Source organism: Halictus rubicundus, chromosome 8, assembly GCF_050948215.1.
Source record: "Halictus rubicundus isolate RS-2024b chromosome 8, iyHalRubi1_principal, whole genome shotgun sequence".
NCBI lineage: Eukaryota > Metazoa > Arthropoda > Insecta > Hymenoptera > Halictidae > Halictus > Halictus rubicundus.
In genome coordinates this window covers 9,257,815-9,272,692 of record NC_135156.1, presented here as the reverse complement: position 1 = coordinate 9,272,692, position 14,878 = coordinate 9,257,815, and the positions used below count along the sequence as shown (strand labels likewise).

At 35.8% G+C, this 14,878-nt stretch overlaps 4 protein-coding genes across 12 annotated transcripts in view; 1 reads left to right on the top strand and 3 right to left on the bottom strand.

Annotated features, from left to right (window-relative positions):
• Window positions 1-14,878, top strand: part of LOC143356306 (RYamide receptor) — an 84,244-nt gene that overhangs the window by 52,049 nt on the left and 17,317 nt on the right. The window lies entirely within an intron of this gene.
• On the bottom strand, window positions 688-13,719 carry LOC143356308 (pancreatic triacylglycerol lipase-like). 2 transcript variants are annotated; one of them, XM_076791878.1, is made up of 7 exons: window positions 13,563-13,719; window positions 13,269-13,323; window positions 12,574-12,713; window positions 11,600-11,839; window positions 11,105-11,302; window positions 1,047-1,206; window positions 688-856 (listed from the first exon to the last, which is right to left on the bottom strand). In XM_076791878.1, exons 1-7 carry the CDS (start codon window positions 13,702-13,704, stop codon window positions 772-774), a joined length of 1,020 nt encoding a protein of 339 aa, XP_076647993.1. In that variant the 5' UTR covers window positions 13,705-13,719; the 3' UTR covers window positions 688-771. The 2 variants fall into 2 exon arrangements, with proteins under 2 accessions (XP_076647993.1, XP_076647994.1); XM_076791879.1 differs by lacking the exons at window positions 688-856; window positions 1,047-1,206 and adding exons at window positions 10,105-10,306; window positions 10,497-10,656.
• On the bottom strand, window positions 2,317-4,687 carry LOC143356312 (pancreatic triacylglycerol lipase-like). The gene is made up of 7 exons (XM_076791884.1): window positions 4,542-4,687; window positions 4,169-4,217; window positions 3,954-4,093; window positions 3,362-3,607; window positions 3,046-3,243; window positions 2,653-2,809; window positions 2,317-2,493 (listed from the first exon to the last, which is right to left on the bottom strand). Exons 1-7 carry the CDS (start codon window positions 4,594-4,596, stop codon window positions 2,427-2,429), a joined length of 912 nt encoding a protein of 303 aa, XP_076647999.1. The 5' UTR covers window positions 4,597-4,687; the 3' UTR covers window positions 2,317-2,426.
• LOC143356310 (pancreatic lipase-related protein 3-like) overlaps window positions 6,733-14,878 on the bottom strand; it is a 149,475-nt gene continuing 141,329 nt past the window's right edge. Inside the window, exons 1-7 of one of the 3 annotated variants that reach the window (XM_076791882.1) lie at window positions 9,395-9,531; window positions 8,673-8,721; window positions 8,457-8,596; window positions 7,732-7,977; window positions 7,422-7,613; window positions 7,039-7,198; window positions 6,733-6,905 (exon numbers count right to left, since the gene is read on the bottom strand). In XM_076791882.1, coding sequence (XP_076647997.1) covers window positions 6,839-6,905; window positions 7,039-7,198; window positions 7,422-7,613; window positions 7,732-7,977; window positions 8,457-8,596; window positions 8,673-8,721; window positions 9,395-9,449 — 909 coding nt within the window. In that variant the 5' untranslated portion in view covers window positions 9,450-9,531 and the 3' untranslated portion in view covers window positions 6,733-6,838. Of the gene's footprint in view, window positions 6,906-7,038; window positions 7,199-7,421; window positions 7,614-7,731; window positions 7,978-8,456; window positions 8,597-8,672; window positions 8,722-9,394; window positions 9,532-14,554; window positions 14,729-14,878 lie in introns of those variants that run through there. The other 2 variants (XM_076791883.1, XM_076791881.1) reach the window with 2 other exon arrangements.

Here is a 14,878-nt window from a genome sequence, read left to right as displayed (position 1 = left end):
TATGTACTAAAGTACGCGAACCCGGCGGATCTTTAAACTCGTTTTTCTCGAAAACGAGGCCTCAAACGAAAAAATGTTATTTCTTTTTTTCGACTTATTTTTATATGCAGAATCATTCCCTATCCATTGTATCAGTCCGGCCACGCTCTGTATATTGAATGTACACACTATGCTTCTGCACTTCCACAAAATTTAACATGTCCAAAAATTGACATATAAATTTCAACTTTGGATATTAATTATCAGTTTGCTGACAGTTTAATAAAACATGCTTTTTACATTTTCAAGTGTCCTTCTGCAGCAAATACTTTTTGCTCTGAGGTGTTTTGACCATCAATCGCGTAGACACTCTTCCTAGGTCTTAAAAGTTTAACAGAGTCCGAAACCTGGTCGAACCTCATCAAGAATTCTCAAGTTTTTCTGATGGGAACCATTTTCCTTGCAAATTCGTTCAAATTCGCTTGAATGCAACTTCACCATTGTCTGCCGCCGGTAACAAAGCCAAAGTGCAATCCTTGCATGTGAGATGAAATTTAATTAAAAAAGAATAGTCATATCTCATAAAGATTATGTTACAATTCCTTCAATTATAATTTTAACATAATCGATTAAATTTTTAATAAATTCTTTACTAATAATAATCATCATCTTTCCTCATCATAATAATTGAATAAAGCAAATAAGGTATTTATTCATTATTTTGCTGTACACTTTATTGCTTGAAATACAGACCGTCCGTTTATACACTTTCCCCGAGAATTGTAATCATGCTTAATACAGTAATCGCGATCGTGTCCCTTGCAGTCCTCTTGTGAACGGGCTTTGTGAAATTGTGTGTAGGTAGTAAACGCCCGTTCTAAAATAGAAATCACAACACAATATTAATTGTATGCTTCCTATACGAATTACCCTATACGTTAAAATTTTATCGATTAATTTTATTTAAATAAACGTCCTGGATGGTAATTATTAGTTCAGATATTTAAGTGGCGAAGCCATCGCATGTAAAATTTGTCTCAATTGACAGAAGCTAAAATAATACTAACGCATTGCTTGGTGTTTCAAAGCCCATGGGGATTATATCCGAATAATTACACGAATTCGTTAGAAAACTGAAATCATCGGCGGACTGGACGGCCAAAAATCCTGATGGATTTCTCACTGACTCCGCGTAAAACCTCCAGGATCTATGATGACTGCAATAATCTGTAACGTATCTACACGAGAAACAATATGTACTGATACCATAAACATTCACGGTATAATTATTTGCTTCTACGTAACAATTTTGACATCAGTTTCACAATCAGTGACAGAAAAACCCACGATGTATCGATTTGTAACTAAACTGGAGTAATTCTCCGAATTTTGGCAATGTTTTGACAAATCCGGCCCACTATGTAGACGTGCCTCCACCCCCCTCCCATTGCCCCTCTGACGTCAAACGAAAACTCCTTTCAGTTTCCAATAATACCATCGTATCCAAAAGATGTATACATTTTCAATAACGTGCAACTTTTGAAGGTGCAGCTGTTTAAATCTGTTTTTGTTCAACCGAGTTGATAGTGTTGAGTCGTGACCCTCAACGGTATTTCCATGTACTTTATGAGGCACCCGGGCGAACAAAGACGGACCCTAACCGTAGTTCCGCGACTTCTGGGGTACACGCAGGCCGACCATCGTACCACGAATTTTCTATCTTTTTTAAAGAAAATAGTATTTTACCACTAGGGACCCTCGAGTCCCGTTTATGACCACCATCAAGGCCCAGTCACCGTCTCCGACGACGGTCAGGTCAGCGAGGCAAGCGCGGCCCTTGGCTTAAGCCCAAACAGATGCGGCCATTTGGGGTCTGTTTTCGCGCTGTCTCGAAGTACCGACATAAAATGGGAATTTCCATTGGGACTTGGAGGGGAGCCTTCCACCTCCACGTCAAGTTTTTCCTCATCAAGGGGGGTGGAACGAAGGGCACTTCGAGGCAGCGCACCTAGACGAGAATCAGAATCAAAGACAACCTTGAACAAGACGGACTGTTCCGACCGCGATATACCATATAGTTGCTGTGCGTCACTCATGAAGTAGTTGATAGTGTTTTTTGTTGATTAAATAAACTTTTTACGGAACAACGGTATTATATTTTATCTCGACGAGGTCAAGATTCGTTAATGTCGAAATTGACCAGTTGAGCATCGACATCCCTTGGGCGATCTCAACAGATAGTAAGGTACATGGAAAAAACCGCGTGATGCATATTCAACAGTTACAGAATGGAATAAAGAAATGTGTATGGTGGTCGCTTAAATAATTCTACACGAATCATAGTGCGTTCACAGTTTTGCTGTTCACTTTATTGTTTCAAGTACATATTGTAAATTCATACGCATATTTTAGAAAAATTCAGTAGATTTTTTATTAGATCTAGGTTACTATATTCCTCGAAGTCCTTTGGCAAATGGGCTTTGCGAATTTGTATGGAGGTAGAAATTACCCCTCCTGCCAACAAAAATAATCATGTACAGGGTGTCTCAATGAAAATAAACATTCTTTGTAGAGGTCAAACCCCATAAGAATTTGATTATTGATGATTTATGTACGATATCAGATGTAGGTAGCTCAATCTACTCAATTAAAAGAAAATAATAGTATACTAACGCAGTAGTTGGCGTTGCGTATCCCATAGGGACAACGTTCGCTCGATTGCATTTCCCGGTTTTAAATTGCCCACTACTAGTACATTGGATAGCCATGAATCCATCGGGATTCAGAACGGATTCCGCATAATACGTCCAGGATCTGGCATGATTACAACCTACGGAAATGTATAAAAATAATAAGTAACAACGTTCAAATGTACAGGGTGGTCTAAATTCTGGTCCCCACGATTTTTGACCCGCTACCGATGGTCTGAGAAGAAAATATTTTGAACGAAAGTCGATCAGCTTGAAAATTGTTGAATTTCTCTTATTTTTAAACCGTAGGAAATTACGGAACCCCTTAAATGGGCCACCCATATTAAAAGTAAGAATGTTGATAAAATTAACGAACCTTCATCCGATTTTCCGAAAGGAATAAGAGGACAGCCAGGCTGCGGTCTGTGACCGCCATTGGGATGAAAATCTACGTCAGCGCTGCTGTATATTTGACCTGCGAATCCTGCGTCAGTGTGTATAATGTCGACAAACTTAGCGTTGCCGGATTTTAAATATCTTCCGGTGTAGAACATGGAACCAGCAGGATCTAAACCTGTGAGAATATGTTTAGACACGTATAATTATCAAGAAGTAATCGCTGAAGTGTCTTAACAGACAATTCTAAGACACTTAAAAACAATTGTATCGTTGTACAATGCATCACAACATACCTGTTATCCTAGGAATAACAAATTTCGTATGAGATCCTACATGAGCAGCCACTTGACCACCCAACGAGTGTCCGATTATGTGAATTTTAACTGTGTTCAAACCATGATCTACCAATTGGTTCAGACCATTGCCAATAGCGCCACCGACATCATCAATATGAAGCTCATTATTAAAGTAATTTAAGTTTTCTGCGAGTTGTCTATAATCGATCGCGATTACGTTACAGGACGTGCGATTCAGATAAGCTGCAACAAAGTTGAAAATGCTATTAATATGTGCGTCTGTGATTTAGGTAATTACGTCATTAGAAAATCGCGTCCTCTTTTCAAATAGTATCTCAATACTTTTCAACACTAAATCTATCCAGCGCTAAAAGTGAGGGATGTGTGTTGCCTTATCAAAATGACAAGATTGAATTCAATATTGCATATTGCATATTCAATATTGAATATATTGAATAATTTTCCCTAGAATCATCTTTATAATTTTAATAATTGTAAAATAAACATCAGGCGACATTTGATCGACGATAACATTCGATCGACGCGGCAGTAATAATTTTAGGCCTAAATGATTTATAAAATGACTCACCGTCCGCTATTGTGGTTGCACTCGGCCCGTCAACGCTATCCTTGACGCCATGAACGTAAAAAATTGTACACTCGTTCAAATTCAATTGTGTAATCAATTTAGCTACGTGTTTTATGTTAACATCTCTGTGACTCCCACCACTGAAAAGAAATAAAACCATTAACAAGCTCAAAATTATCAAAAATATTTATGTATAACTGGGCATCATAAATCACCTATAATGACGGAAGAAAATAGTGTCCGTGTCCGCTGCTCCAGAAACGTCTGCGAACAGTATCAAATCTTTCTATTAAAAACACACAATCTGCTAGCGAAATTAAAACTTCACACTTTTTTGTTCAAATAGTCCTCAAAAAAATTATCTTTGAACTCGGTAGTTTAGCTTGACGAATTGCTGGAAATTAAAACATAATAAATAGACGAAGGATTTTTATGCAAAATAAAAATTATCTCCACGAATTTCAAGATACAAGTGCTACATAAAAATTTATTCATTCCCTTAAAGCTCTACAAGAACGTAAATTATCACGGATGTCTAGTATATACGGGGGATATTTAAAAAGTAATTAAAATTTTCGTCAAACTTACGTCCCAATGAAAGAGCGACCAGTCCTAGAACAATACGTATGCGAAAGCTTCCCATGTTTGAAGAAATTGAACAAATTATGTTCGCACCTTTTCACGTAGATTCTGCCAGCTGTGTTCCTTGTCGATGATATAATATAAGCCTATTGTATAATTTATGCACTGTATGATTGATGGAGCGCTGCGCTATCTGTAAAACAGAATTTCCACATTTACATTCTAATAACAACAAAGTATCGGCGACAGTCGGTCTTATCACAGGGTATCTTTCTGAACTGCCCGTCATTTTTATTAATGAGAACATATACTATTTGTGGGATAAGATGAGAGGAAAAAATACAAGAATGAATGGAAAACTAGGAAAGAAAAAATGTACGTATACAGAGTGTGGTCGGGTAGGTGCAAGTAAGTCGAGAAAAAAATAACATTTTTTCAGTTAACGCCTCATTTTCGTGAAACCGATTATGAAAATACAGCAAATACGCGTGATATTAGATAGGAATCGTCTGACGCGTCTGATCATGGCCAACCTATTCTACTCCCTGCATATACAGGGTGTCCCAGGTATTAATGTTCAAACTTTGTCAATATATTCTATGGCACTAAATAAAAAAAAATGTTAGGTATCTTAAAGAGTTAAAAATCTTATAGAGTTTTTCATTCTAGAATCGAATCCGGAAGCATAACTTCTGTACCACGCACAGCTTTCGAAAAATATCGGTATTTAAAAAAACGCATAATTTTGGCAAAAACTGAGGTATTACGTGAAAATTAAACGTGCGGAGAACTTCGGAATTGAGTCAGAAGATAGAGGGGACTTTTAATATCTCTCTATCTCCCTCTAGATAGAGGTACTTTTTAATAGTTGTAAGTAGTTGTTCAAGTTAGAAATGAGATGACGCGGGCATTTTGTACGCACTATTTTTGTATTTATGTGAAAAATCCATCATCCAGCAGGAATTCAAAATACAGTAATTCTACAGATGTTTCTGGAAAGGAAGGCATTCACGAAAAATATTTGGTTCGGTTGGGGTATGATCAGGCCAAGAAAATATTTGTCAACAGCTCGTGTGCGTCGGGTTCCCGCCCCGCGGCTGTTGCAGCCCTATCTCGACTCACCAATGCCACTATTGAATTAAACCGCGCCGCGCCATTTGTTTAGCCACCCGATCGTTCGCCACAGTCAATCGCGCGTAGCTTCCAACACCTCTGGAGACACTTCAGAGATTTTTAAAAAATTTTTCCCGAAAATAATCTTCACTAATTAATTTAAATCTGTTTTTGTTCAACCGAGTTGATAGTAAGGTACGTAGAAAAAACCACGTGATGCATATTCAACAGTTACAGATTAGAATAAAGAAATGTGTATAGTGGTCGCTTGAATTAGTGATGGGCCTTGAGCATGTTCAAGAGGTATCGATTCCTTGTGGCAAAGAATCATGGTATCACAAGCATATATGATTCTCTGGATATCAAAAAGTATCGATCCCTAATGATAATTGCTCAGAAGCCTCGATTCTTTGTAAGTACGTCTTTGATGGAATTGGTATCGATACATTCACAATTCTGTATCTAACAGTGATTCTGTATATTACACTTCTGTCACAGTTTCCAACATGCCAACAAATGCATATATTTAGTAAATACGGTAGGAGAGGCGGGAGGTATGCTTGTGTGAGGTTCGATAATCCGCCAAAGACTGGCGAAATAATCCGTAAAAAAAGAAATCGATTAAAAGACAATATAGTGAATAAAATATTGTTTCCAAATATGTAAAAAATAAATCCTTTATTATGTCTATTTCGTTTATTTTTGTTTTATCTACTTTTTTTCTTGCCGAAATGTTCCAGTAATGCCACTCGTGGCAATTCTATACTATAAAGCATTCAAATATTTGAAGGAATCATTTGGAAATCGATACTTTTCGATACCTACAGTATTCGTTATTGTTTCTATACTTATGTATGCTCGGCTCTAGTTCGAGTAGCATCGATATACATTTATTGTTGGCTTGATACCAATACCACCCAATGCCCATTTTGGCACTACTCATATCAGATGTCAATACCAAGCATTTAAATTATTGATACCTATCAAACATTTCAAATAAGTACTTGGGAATCGAATTGCTTGAAACTTATGAGAAATATTAGTATCACGCCCATCACTAGCTTGAATAATCCTACACGAATCATAGTGTGTTCACACTTTTGCTGTTCACTTTATTGTTTCAAGTACATATTGTAAATTCATACGCATATTTTAGAAAAATTCACTAGATTTTAATTAAACCTAGGTTACTATATTCCTCGAAGTCCTAGGGCAAATGGGCTTTGCGAATTTGTATGAAGGTAGAATTTACCCCTCCTGCGAACAAAAATAATCATGTACAGGGTGTCTCAATGAAAATAAACATTCTTTGTAGAGGTCGAACCCCATAAGAATTTGATTATTGATAAGTTATGTTCGATTAATTAAAAGAAAATAATATTATACTAACGCAGTAGTTGGCGTTGCGTATCCCATAGGTATAACGTTCGCTCGATTGCATTTCCCGCTTTTGAATTGCTCACTACCAGTACACTGGACAGCCATGAAACCATTGGGATTCAGAACGGACTCCGCATAATACCTCCAGGATCTGTGATGATTACAATTTGCTGAAATGTATAAAAATAATAAGTAACAAGTTGAAATGTACAGGATAATGTAAATTCTAGTTCCCACGATTTTTGAGCCACTGCCGATGGTCTGCGAAGAAAATGTTTTGTACGAAAGCCGATCAGCTTGACTATTGTTAAATTTGTTTTATTTTTGAACCGTTGAAAAATTCGAAATCCCTTAAATGGACCGCCCATATTCAAAGTAGAAAAGTTAACGAACTTTCTTTCTTATTTAAAGTCAGAGGACAGCCAGGCTGCGGTCTGTGACCATCATTGGGATGAAAATCTACATCACCGCTGCTGTATAGTTGACCAAGGAATCCTCTGTCCGTGTGTATGATTACGACAAACTTAGCGTCGCCGGATTTTAAATATCTTCCCGTGTAGAACATGGGACCAGCAGGATCTAAACCTGCGAGAATATATTTAGACACATTTAATTATCAAGAAGTAATCGCTGAAGTGTCTTAACAGACAATTCTACAACACTTAAAAACAATTTTATGATTGTACAATTCTTCACAACATACCTGTTATCCTAGGAATAACAAATTTCGTATGAGATCCTATATGAGCAGACACTTGACCACCTAACGAGTGGCCGATTATATGGATTTTATTAGGATTCAAACCATGCGCTACCATTACGTTCAGAGCATTGCCAATAGCTCTACCGACATCATTAACATGACTTGCATCGGAGAAGTAATTTATGTTGTCTGCGATTTGTCTATAATCGATCGCGATCACGTTACAGGCCGTTGTCTTAAGGTAAGCTGCAACAAAGTTGTAGTTGCTATTAAAATGGCCATTGTGAGTTAATTAATTACGTTGTTACGTTAATTAATGGAGGAAATAGATACGTCAATTTAATGTGTCTAATATGACGACACTTTTATGCAACTGATTCTAAACATTTGACGATCCTCTGTATATACGCAGAACTTTCTTATTACTTAAAGTTGCCTTTTGTTTGTATAAAATCGCGTCCTCTTTTCAAATAGTATCTCAATACTTTTTAAAACTAAATCTACCCAGCACTAAAAGTGAGTGATGTTTGTTGCCTTATCAAAATAACAAGATTGAATTTACTTAGATATTACTGCAATAAATTTTAATTTCAATAATTGAATTTATTGAATAATTTCCCCTAGAATTATCTTTATAATTTTAATAATTGTAAAATGAAGATCAGACCATTCGGTCGACGCGACGGTAGTAATTTTAGGATTAAAAAATCTATAAAATGGCTCACCGTTTATTATAATGGTGACACTTTCGCTGTCACAGCTTTCCGTGTACCCATGAATGTGAAAAACTGTACACTGGTTCGGTTTCAATTGTGGCACCAATTGAGCAATCTGTTTTATGTTAACATCTCTGTGACTCCCACCACTGGAAAGAAATAAAACCATTAACAAGCTCAAAATTATCAAAAATATTTATGTATATGTGAGGCATAACGAATCACCTATAATGACGGAAGAAAATAGTGTCCGTGTTCACTGCTCCAGAAACGTCTGCGAACAGTATCAAATCTTTCTATTAAAAACACATTTTATCATGAAAACACACAATCTGCTAGCGAATCTAAAACTTCACGCTTTTGTTAAAATAGTCTTTAGAAAAATTATCTTTAAACTCGGTAGTTTAGGTCGACGAATTGTTTGAAATTAAAACATAATAGATAGACGAAGGATTTTACAAGTGCTACATAAAAATTTATTCCTTCTCCTAAAGCTCTACAACAACGTAAATTATCACGGATGTCTACTATATACGGGGTGTGGCCGGACGGTTGGTACAACCGGGCAGGGGATGATTCTACATATAAAACTAAGTCGAAAAAAAGGAACAAGATTTTTTCGTTTGACGCTTGGTTTTCGAGATAATCGAGTTTAAAAATCCTCTCGGTTTCGCGTACTTTAGTATTTTCAGGAAGTAGAATTGGTTGGCCATAGTCGGACGCGTCAGACAATTCCTAGCTAATAACATGCGTATTTGCTGCATTTTCAAAATCGGCTTTCTCGAAAACGTGGCGTCGAACGAAAAATTGGTATTTGTTTTTTCCGACTTATTTTTACATGTAGAATCATCCCCTGCCCGGTTGTAACATCCGCCCGGCCACACCTTATCTATAATATCTACAAAGATATCAACCTAAAAAGTAATTAAAATTTTCGAGAAACTTACGTCCCAACGAAAGAGCCACCAGTCCTAGAAGAATACGTATGCGAAAGCTTCCCATGTTGGAAGAAATTGAACAAATTATGTTCGCACCTCTTCACGCAAGTTCTGCCACCTGTGTTTCTTGTCGATGGTATAATATAAGCCCACTGTATAATTTATGCATTACATGATTGATGGGGCGCTGTAGTATCTGTGACACAAGAAGTGCACATTTACATTCCCTTAACGACAAAGTAAATGCCACGTGCCGGTATTTTTTCAGGTCGCCCTTCTAAACTGTCTTCCATTTTTATAAATGAGAACGTATATTATTTGTAGGATAAGATTAAACATTAAATGAACAATTAGAGCCAATGCGGCCCCACTCAAATTTTGTGCTAATAATTATTTAATGTGCAATGATATAACTGTTTGTGGATTTAGAGGAAATTTTATTGTCTCGCTACGTTTCTTCATACCGTTTCAAGAAAAGTTAAATACAATTTAATTGAATCATTGTATTATTACACTACATTTTGACGGTCCATTTAAGGCATGAAGGAAGTGTAATAGAAAGAAAGAAAACACAAGAAGATTTAAAGAAGTACCACGTGTCTGTATTTTCGAAGAATTTACTTGCGAACTGTCTCCCATTTTTTATAAATGGTAACGGATACTAATTATGTGATAAGATAAGAAGTAGATACAAGGTAAATACAAGAAGAAAGTAAAACTAGGAAAGAGAAAATGTATATTTTTAATGTACACTAGGATGGCACATAACTACTAAGAAAGAATTACATGAGAAAAGTCCGTTCTTACAGATATTTTCACGAGAATTGTAATCATGCTTAATACAGTAATCACGATCGTGTCCCTTGCAGTCCTCTTGCGAACGGGCTTTGTGAATTTGTGTGTAGGTAGTAAACGCCCGTTCTAAAATAGAAATCACAACACAATATTAATTGTATGCTTCCTATACGAATTACCCTATACGTTAAAATTTTATCGATTAATTTTATTTAAATAATCGTCCTGGATGGTAATTATTAGTTCAGATATTTAAGTGGCGAAGCCATCGCATGTAAAATTTGTCTCAATTGACAGAAGCTAAAATAATACTAACGCATTGCTTGGTGTTTCAAAGCCCATGGGGATTATATTCGAATAATTACACGAATTCGTTAGAAAACTGAAATCATCGGCGCACTGGACGGCCAAAAATCCTGATGGATTTCTCACTGACTCCGCGTAAAATCTCCAGGATCTATGATGACTGCAAAAATCTGTAACATATTATCATAATTATTTGCTTCTATATAACAATTTTGACATCAGTTTCCTCCGGCTTTGGGGTTTTCACTCTGCCCCCGAGCAGATTTTTTCCCCCAAAACAACAATCAACAATATCATTTTCTCACAGCACAGAGTTGCAATTTACATAGCCTAATATAGTTCAATAAATCCCTATTTACAAACAAAGAGATTATGTACGAGAATTGCTATCATGCAATCAAATGCGTATTAAACACAAAGATTTATTGGTTAAGTTTTTATATGTTTATGCTTATTGTGCCCCCACCCCCTCCCCTTGCCCCTGTGACGTCAAACGTAAACTCCTTTCAGTTTCCAATAATACCATCGTATCGAAACGATGTATACATTTTCAATAACGTGCAACTTTTGAAGGTGCAGCTGTTGCAATAAAAACAGTTATGCATGAAAAGTGTGTACCTTCATCCGAAAGAGGTATAGTAAGGTAAGGACAACCAGGCTGTATTCTCCGTCCATAATTCGGATTGAAATCCACAGAACCAGAGTTGTACAATTCACCGTAAAACATCTTGTCAGTGTGTATAATGTCGACGAACTTAGCATCGTTGGCTGTCAAAAATCTTCCAGGGTACAATGGACGACCAGAAGGATCTAACCCTGTAGGAGAGTATTTCATCATGCTAAAAAATCTATGCTAAATTAGTCAACCCTTCAGGGATAATGTCTGTGGAATTGCCAACCTTCGAACTACTTTCGAATTGTTTTCTGAAAAAATATTTTCCAAAACTGAGAGCTCTGTAAATTCAAAGATTGGACTCTTTCCTTTAAAATGACTCCTGAAAAGTTGCGGTACGATTTTTGATCGCCGTTTTGTCTAGGTTTGAGTAAAATGTGTAGCAGCCCAAATTTTGAAAACAATCAAATACCAGTTGCCAAAATAACAGCATAAGATACCTGTTATCCTGGGAAGAGTGAAATTCAGGTAAACACTCATTTCTGCAGATACCGCGCCGCCTAAGGAATGTCCAATTACATGAATTTTATTCTGATCCAAACCACTGCCTTCTAATTTATTTAAACTTTGGGCGACAGCCTGACCGACCGGACCAACTAATCCCAGGATAACTAAAATATTATTGGCTGCAATTTCACCATAGTCGACAGCAACCACGTTTATATCCGTTGTCGAATAAGCTGCAACAAACATCATTGTCAGTAGAAATATCAAAATTGCATGAATGAATATTTATCTGTGAATTGCATTAGCAACGAAACAGTTAATGCAAGGAAAAATACAAGTATTACGAAGTATGTAATTTCACTCATCTTCGTGTAACAATAACCCATTTTACACTGATGACATGACACAGGCTTGTAAAACTCGTCGTCTCGATTACAAAACGATTTTTAAATCCTGGATTTAACATTTTTGTTACGTTTCTTTCTGAACATTGCAGATATTAACATAAGACAAAGAACACTTGCCTTGAACTACTATTAATATATAAACTTTAAACTATCTTCTATAAACAATGATTTACATTTTTGTTACGCAATCTAAAAATTAATATTTCATAGTGTTTCGTATCAAAATATTTGCAAATTCATATTTTCAGGTACACAAATCCATTTTTAGTCTGGCCAATTGCTCGTGGACACAGAAAGAAAATGAAGGTTATTTCTCAGTAGGTAGAGACAACAATCACGAAATTAATGTTTGTATGAATAATCGGATGTTAACTAAGCCTGCAAAGATAGGAGCCACTTCGAAGGTACTGCATACTACGTCGGAAGTAGCAATTTTTTAATTCGACACAAAGTTTTACGCATAAAATAACGTTTGTTATTTAATTGTAAATTATGAACTTACCTAACTATTCTGTCGAATATAAAAGTGTTGCATATAAACTTTCAAAATCATGACTTACCGTTCGTTACTGTGATGACACTTGTGCTCTCCACGTTTTCATTGTATCCGTGAATGTAAAACGTTGTCCATTTAGTTAAATCCAATTTAGAAATCAGAAGCGTGACATTCTGGATATTAATGTCCGTGTGCGTGCCATTTCTGAATAGCGAATTGTGTTATAATCAAGTGGACACTCAAGCATTATTCGAAGCAACAGAAACACTATCAATCACGTTAGAATATAACAAGATAATACGAACAATTTATTTGTATAATCTGACGATGAAAGTAATAGGTGTACAAATTAAGTTGCGGCTCAAATTCAATAGCAACTATTTGTCTTCGATTGGACAGAAAGTCTTTTCACCTGTTATAATGTTTATTTACCAGGTAAGTTCTACTTCGTTAAATTGAAATTAATAAAATAGAAGTGCTAGCTACTCTATTCGAAAACATTCCATCATCTTACAGTGTTCTTACTTTATAATAAAAAGGACTATTAAACTAAATGTACTAAGTAAACTAAAAACTGTAAAGACATCTTAAGATGAAGTAAACGTTTAGAAAGTGATGAGGATTATTTTAGAGAATAGAATATATTTTAGTTGTTTGTGAACAATTAATATATTCACGGATAAAGGGTTACGCATTGATTTGTACACCTAATAATAAAATATAAAAGGATTATAAACAAATTTGTATATAATTAGTTACTTATTGTAGTATCGGAAGAAAATCGTGTCGAGTGATGTTGATGCACCTGAAGCACCTGTAAACAATATTAATGTACAATATTCTTGATATAATTTCCTCGTGTCATATTTCATTTATTAACACTAAACGCGCCATCGCCAAATGACCGGTCTCACATTTTTTATTTTACAATTATTACGAAATCGCGTCCACTGAATATTATTGAATAGATTTCTTCTCGTTTTAAACCTGCGAAGGGTTAAAATGCTTTTTGCATTAGGCCCTTAGGACCTATTTAACTTGTAAAATACTTACATTTCAGGGCAAGACTAATCACTCCAAGGAAAATAAACACGCGAAAGTTCCCCATATCGAAGGAAATCGAATATATCAGGTCCCCGCAATCTCGAGTCGTAGTCTGACGATTCTGTTCTCCGTTGACGCTATATAAACCCATTGTCTAATGTATGCACAATGTTATTTAAGGAATGCTATCGGTTTCACAGAAACCACATATTTCCATCTACTTAAAAACAAAACACATGTGTGCTGCCACACGAACAGTAGTATAAAACAAACTAATGCAACGACGGGCTGTGTTTACGCGGTATTTTGTTGTTTCTGTGACACAATCCTACAAGGAGGAGAATTTCCTCTATATATTCATGTAAACAATTTTTTTTTTTTTTGTACTTTTTAAGAGTTGTAAGTGCTAGTTCAAGTTTGAAAATAAGCTGACACGAGTACTTTATACGCACTATTTTTGTGTTTATGTCAAAAATCCTTCATCCAGCAGAAATTGACCAGAAATGTCATTAGAATTTCTATATTCTCAAGAAATCATTCACGAAAAGTATTTAGTTCGTTTGATATATAAGTTAGTTAAGAAAATATTCATGGACAGCTCATGTGTGACAGTTTCCCGCCACGCGGCCATGTGAGTTGTAATCTTGACACACCAATGCCGTAGCTGTGCATAGTCGATATGTTCGTGAGTGCTTTGTTGACGAAACATGGTAATAATATAATTTATTATACAGGATGTTCGATTACAGGTGGGAGAAATTTTAACGAAAATGAAGAATAAAACAATTGCGATTTCGGTGTCATTTTTTAACTATTAACGGTGTACATACAAATGCGATGGTTTCTGATCGATGGTTGTACCTACTTAATTTAAATCTGTTTTTGTTCAACCGAGTTGATAGTAAGGTACATAGAAAAAACCACGTGATGCATATTCAACAGTTACAGAATGAAATAAAGAAATGTGTATGGTGGTCGCTTCAATAATTCTACACGAATCATAGTGTGTTCACACTTTTGCTGTTCATTTTATTGTTTCAAGTACATATTGTAAATTCATACGCATATTTTAGAAAAATTCAGTAGATTTTTTATTAGATCTAGGTTACTATATTCCTTGAAGTCCTTTGGCAAATGGGCTTTGCGAATTTGTATGGAGGTAGAAATTACCCCTCCTGTGAACAAAAATAATCATGTACAGGGTGTCTCAATGAAAATAAACATTCTTCGTAGTGGTCAAACCCCATAAGAATTTGATTATTGATGATTTATGTTCGATATCAGATGTGGGTAGCTCAATCTACTTAATTAAAAGAAAATAATAT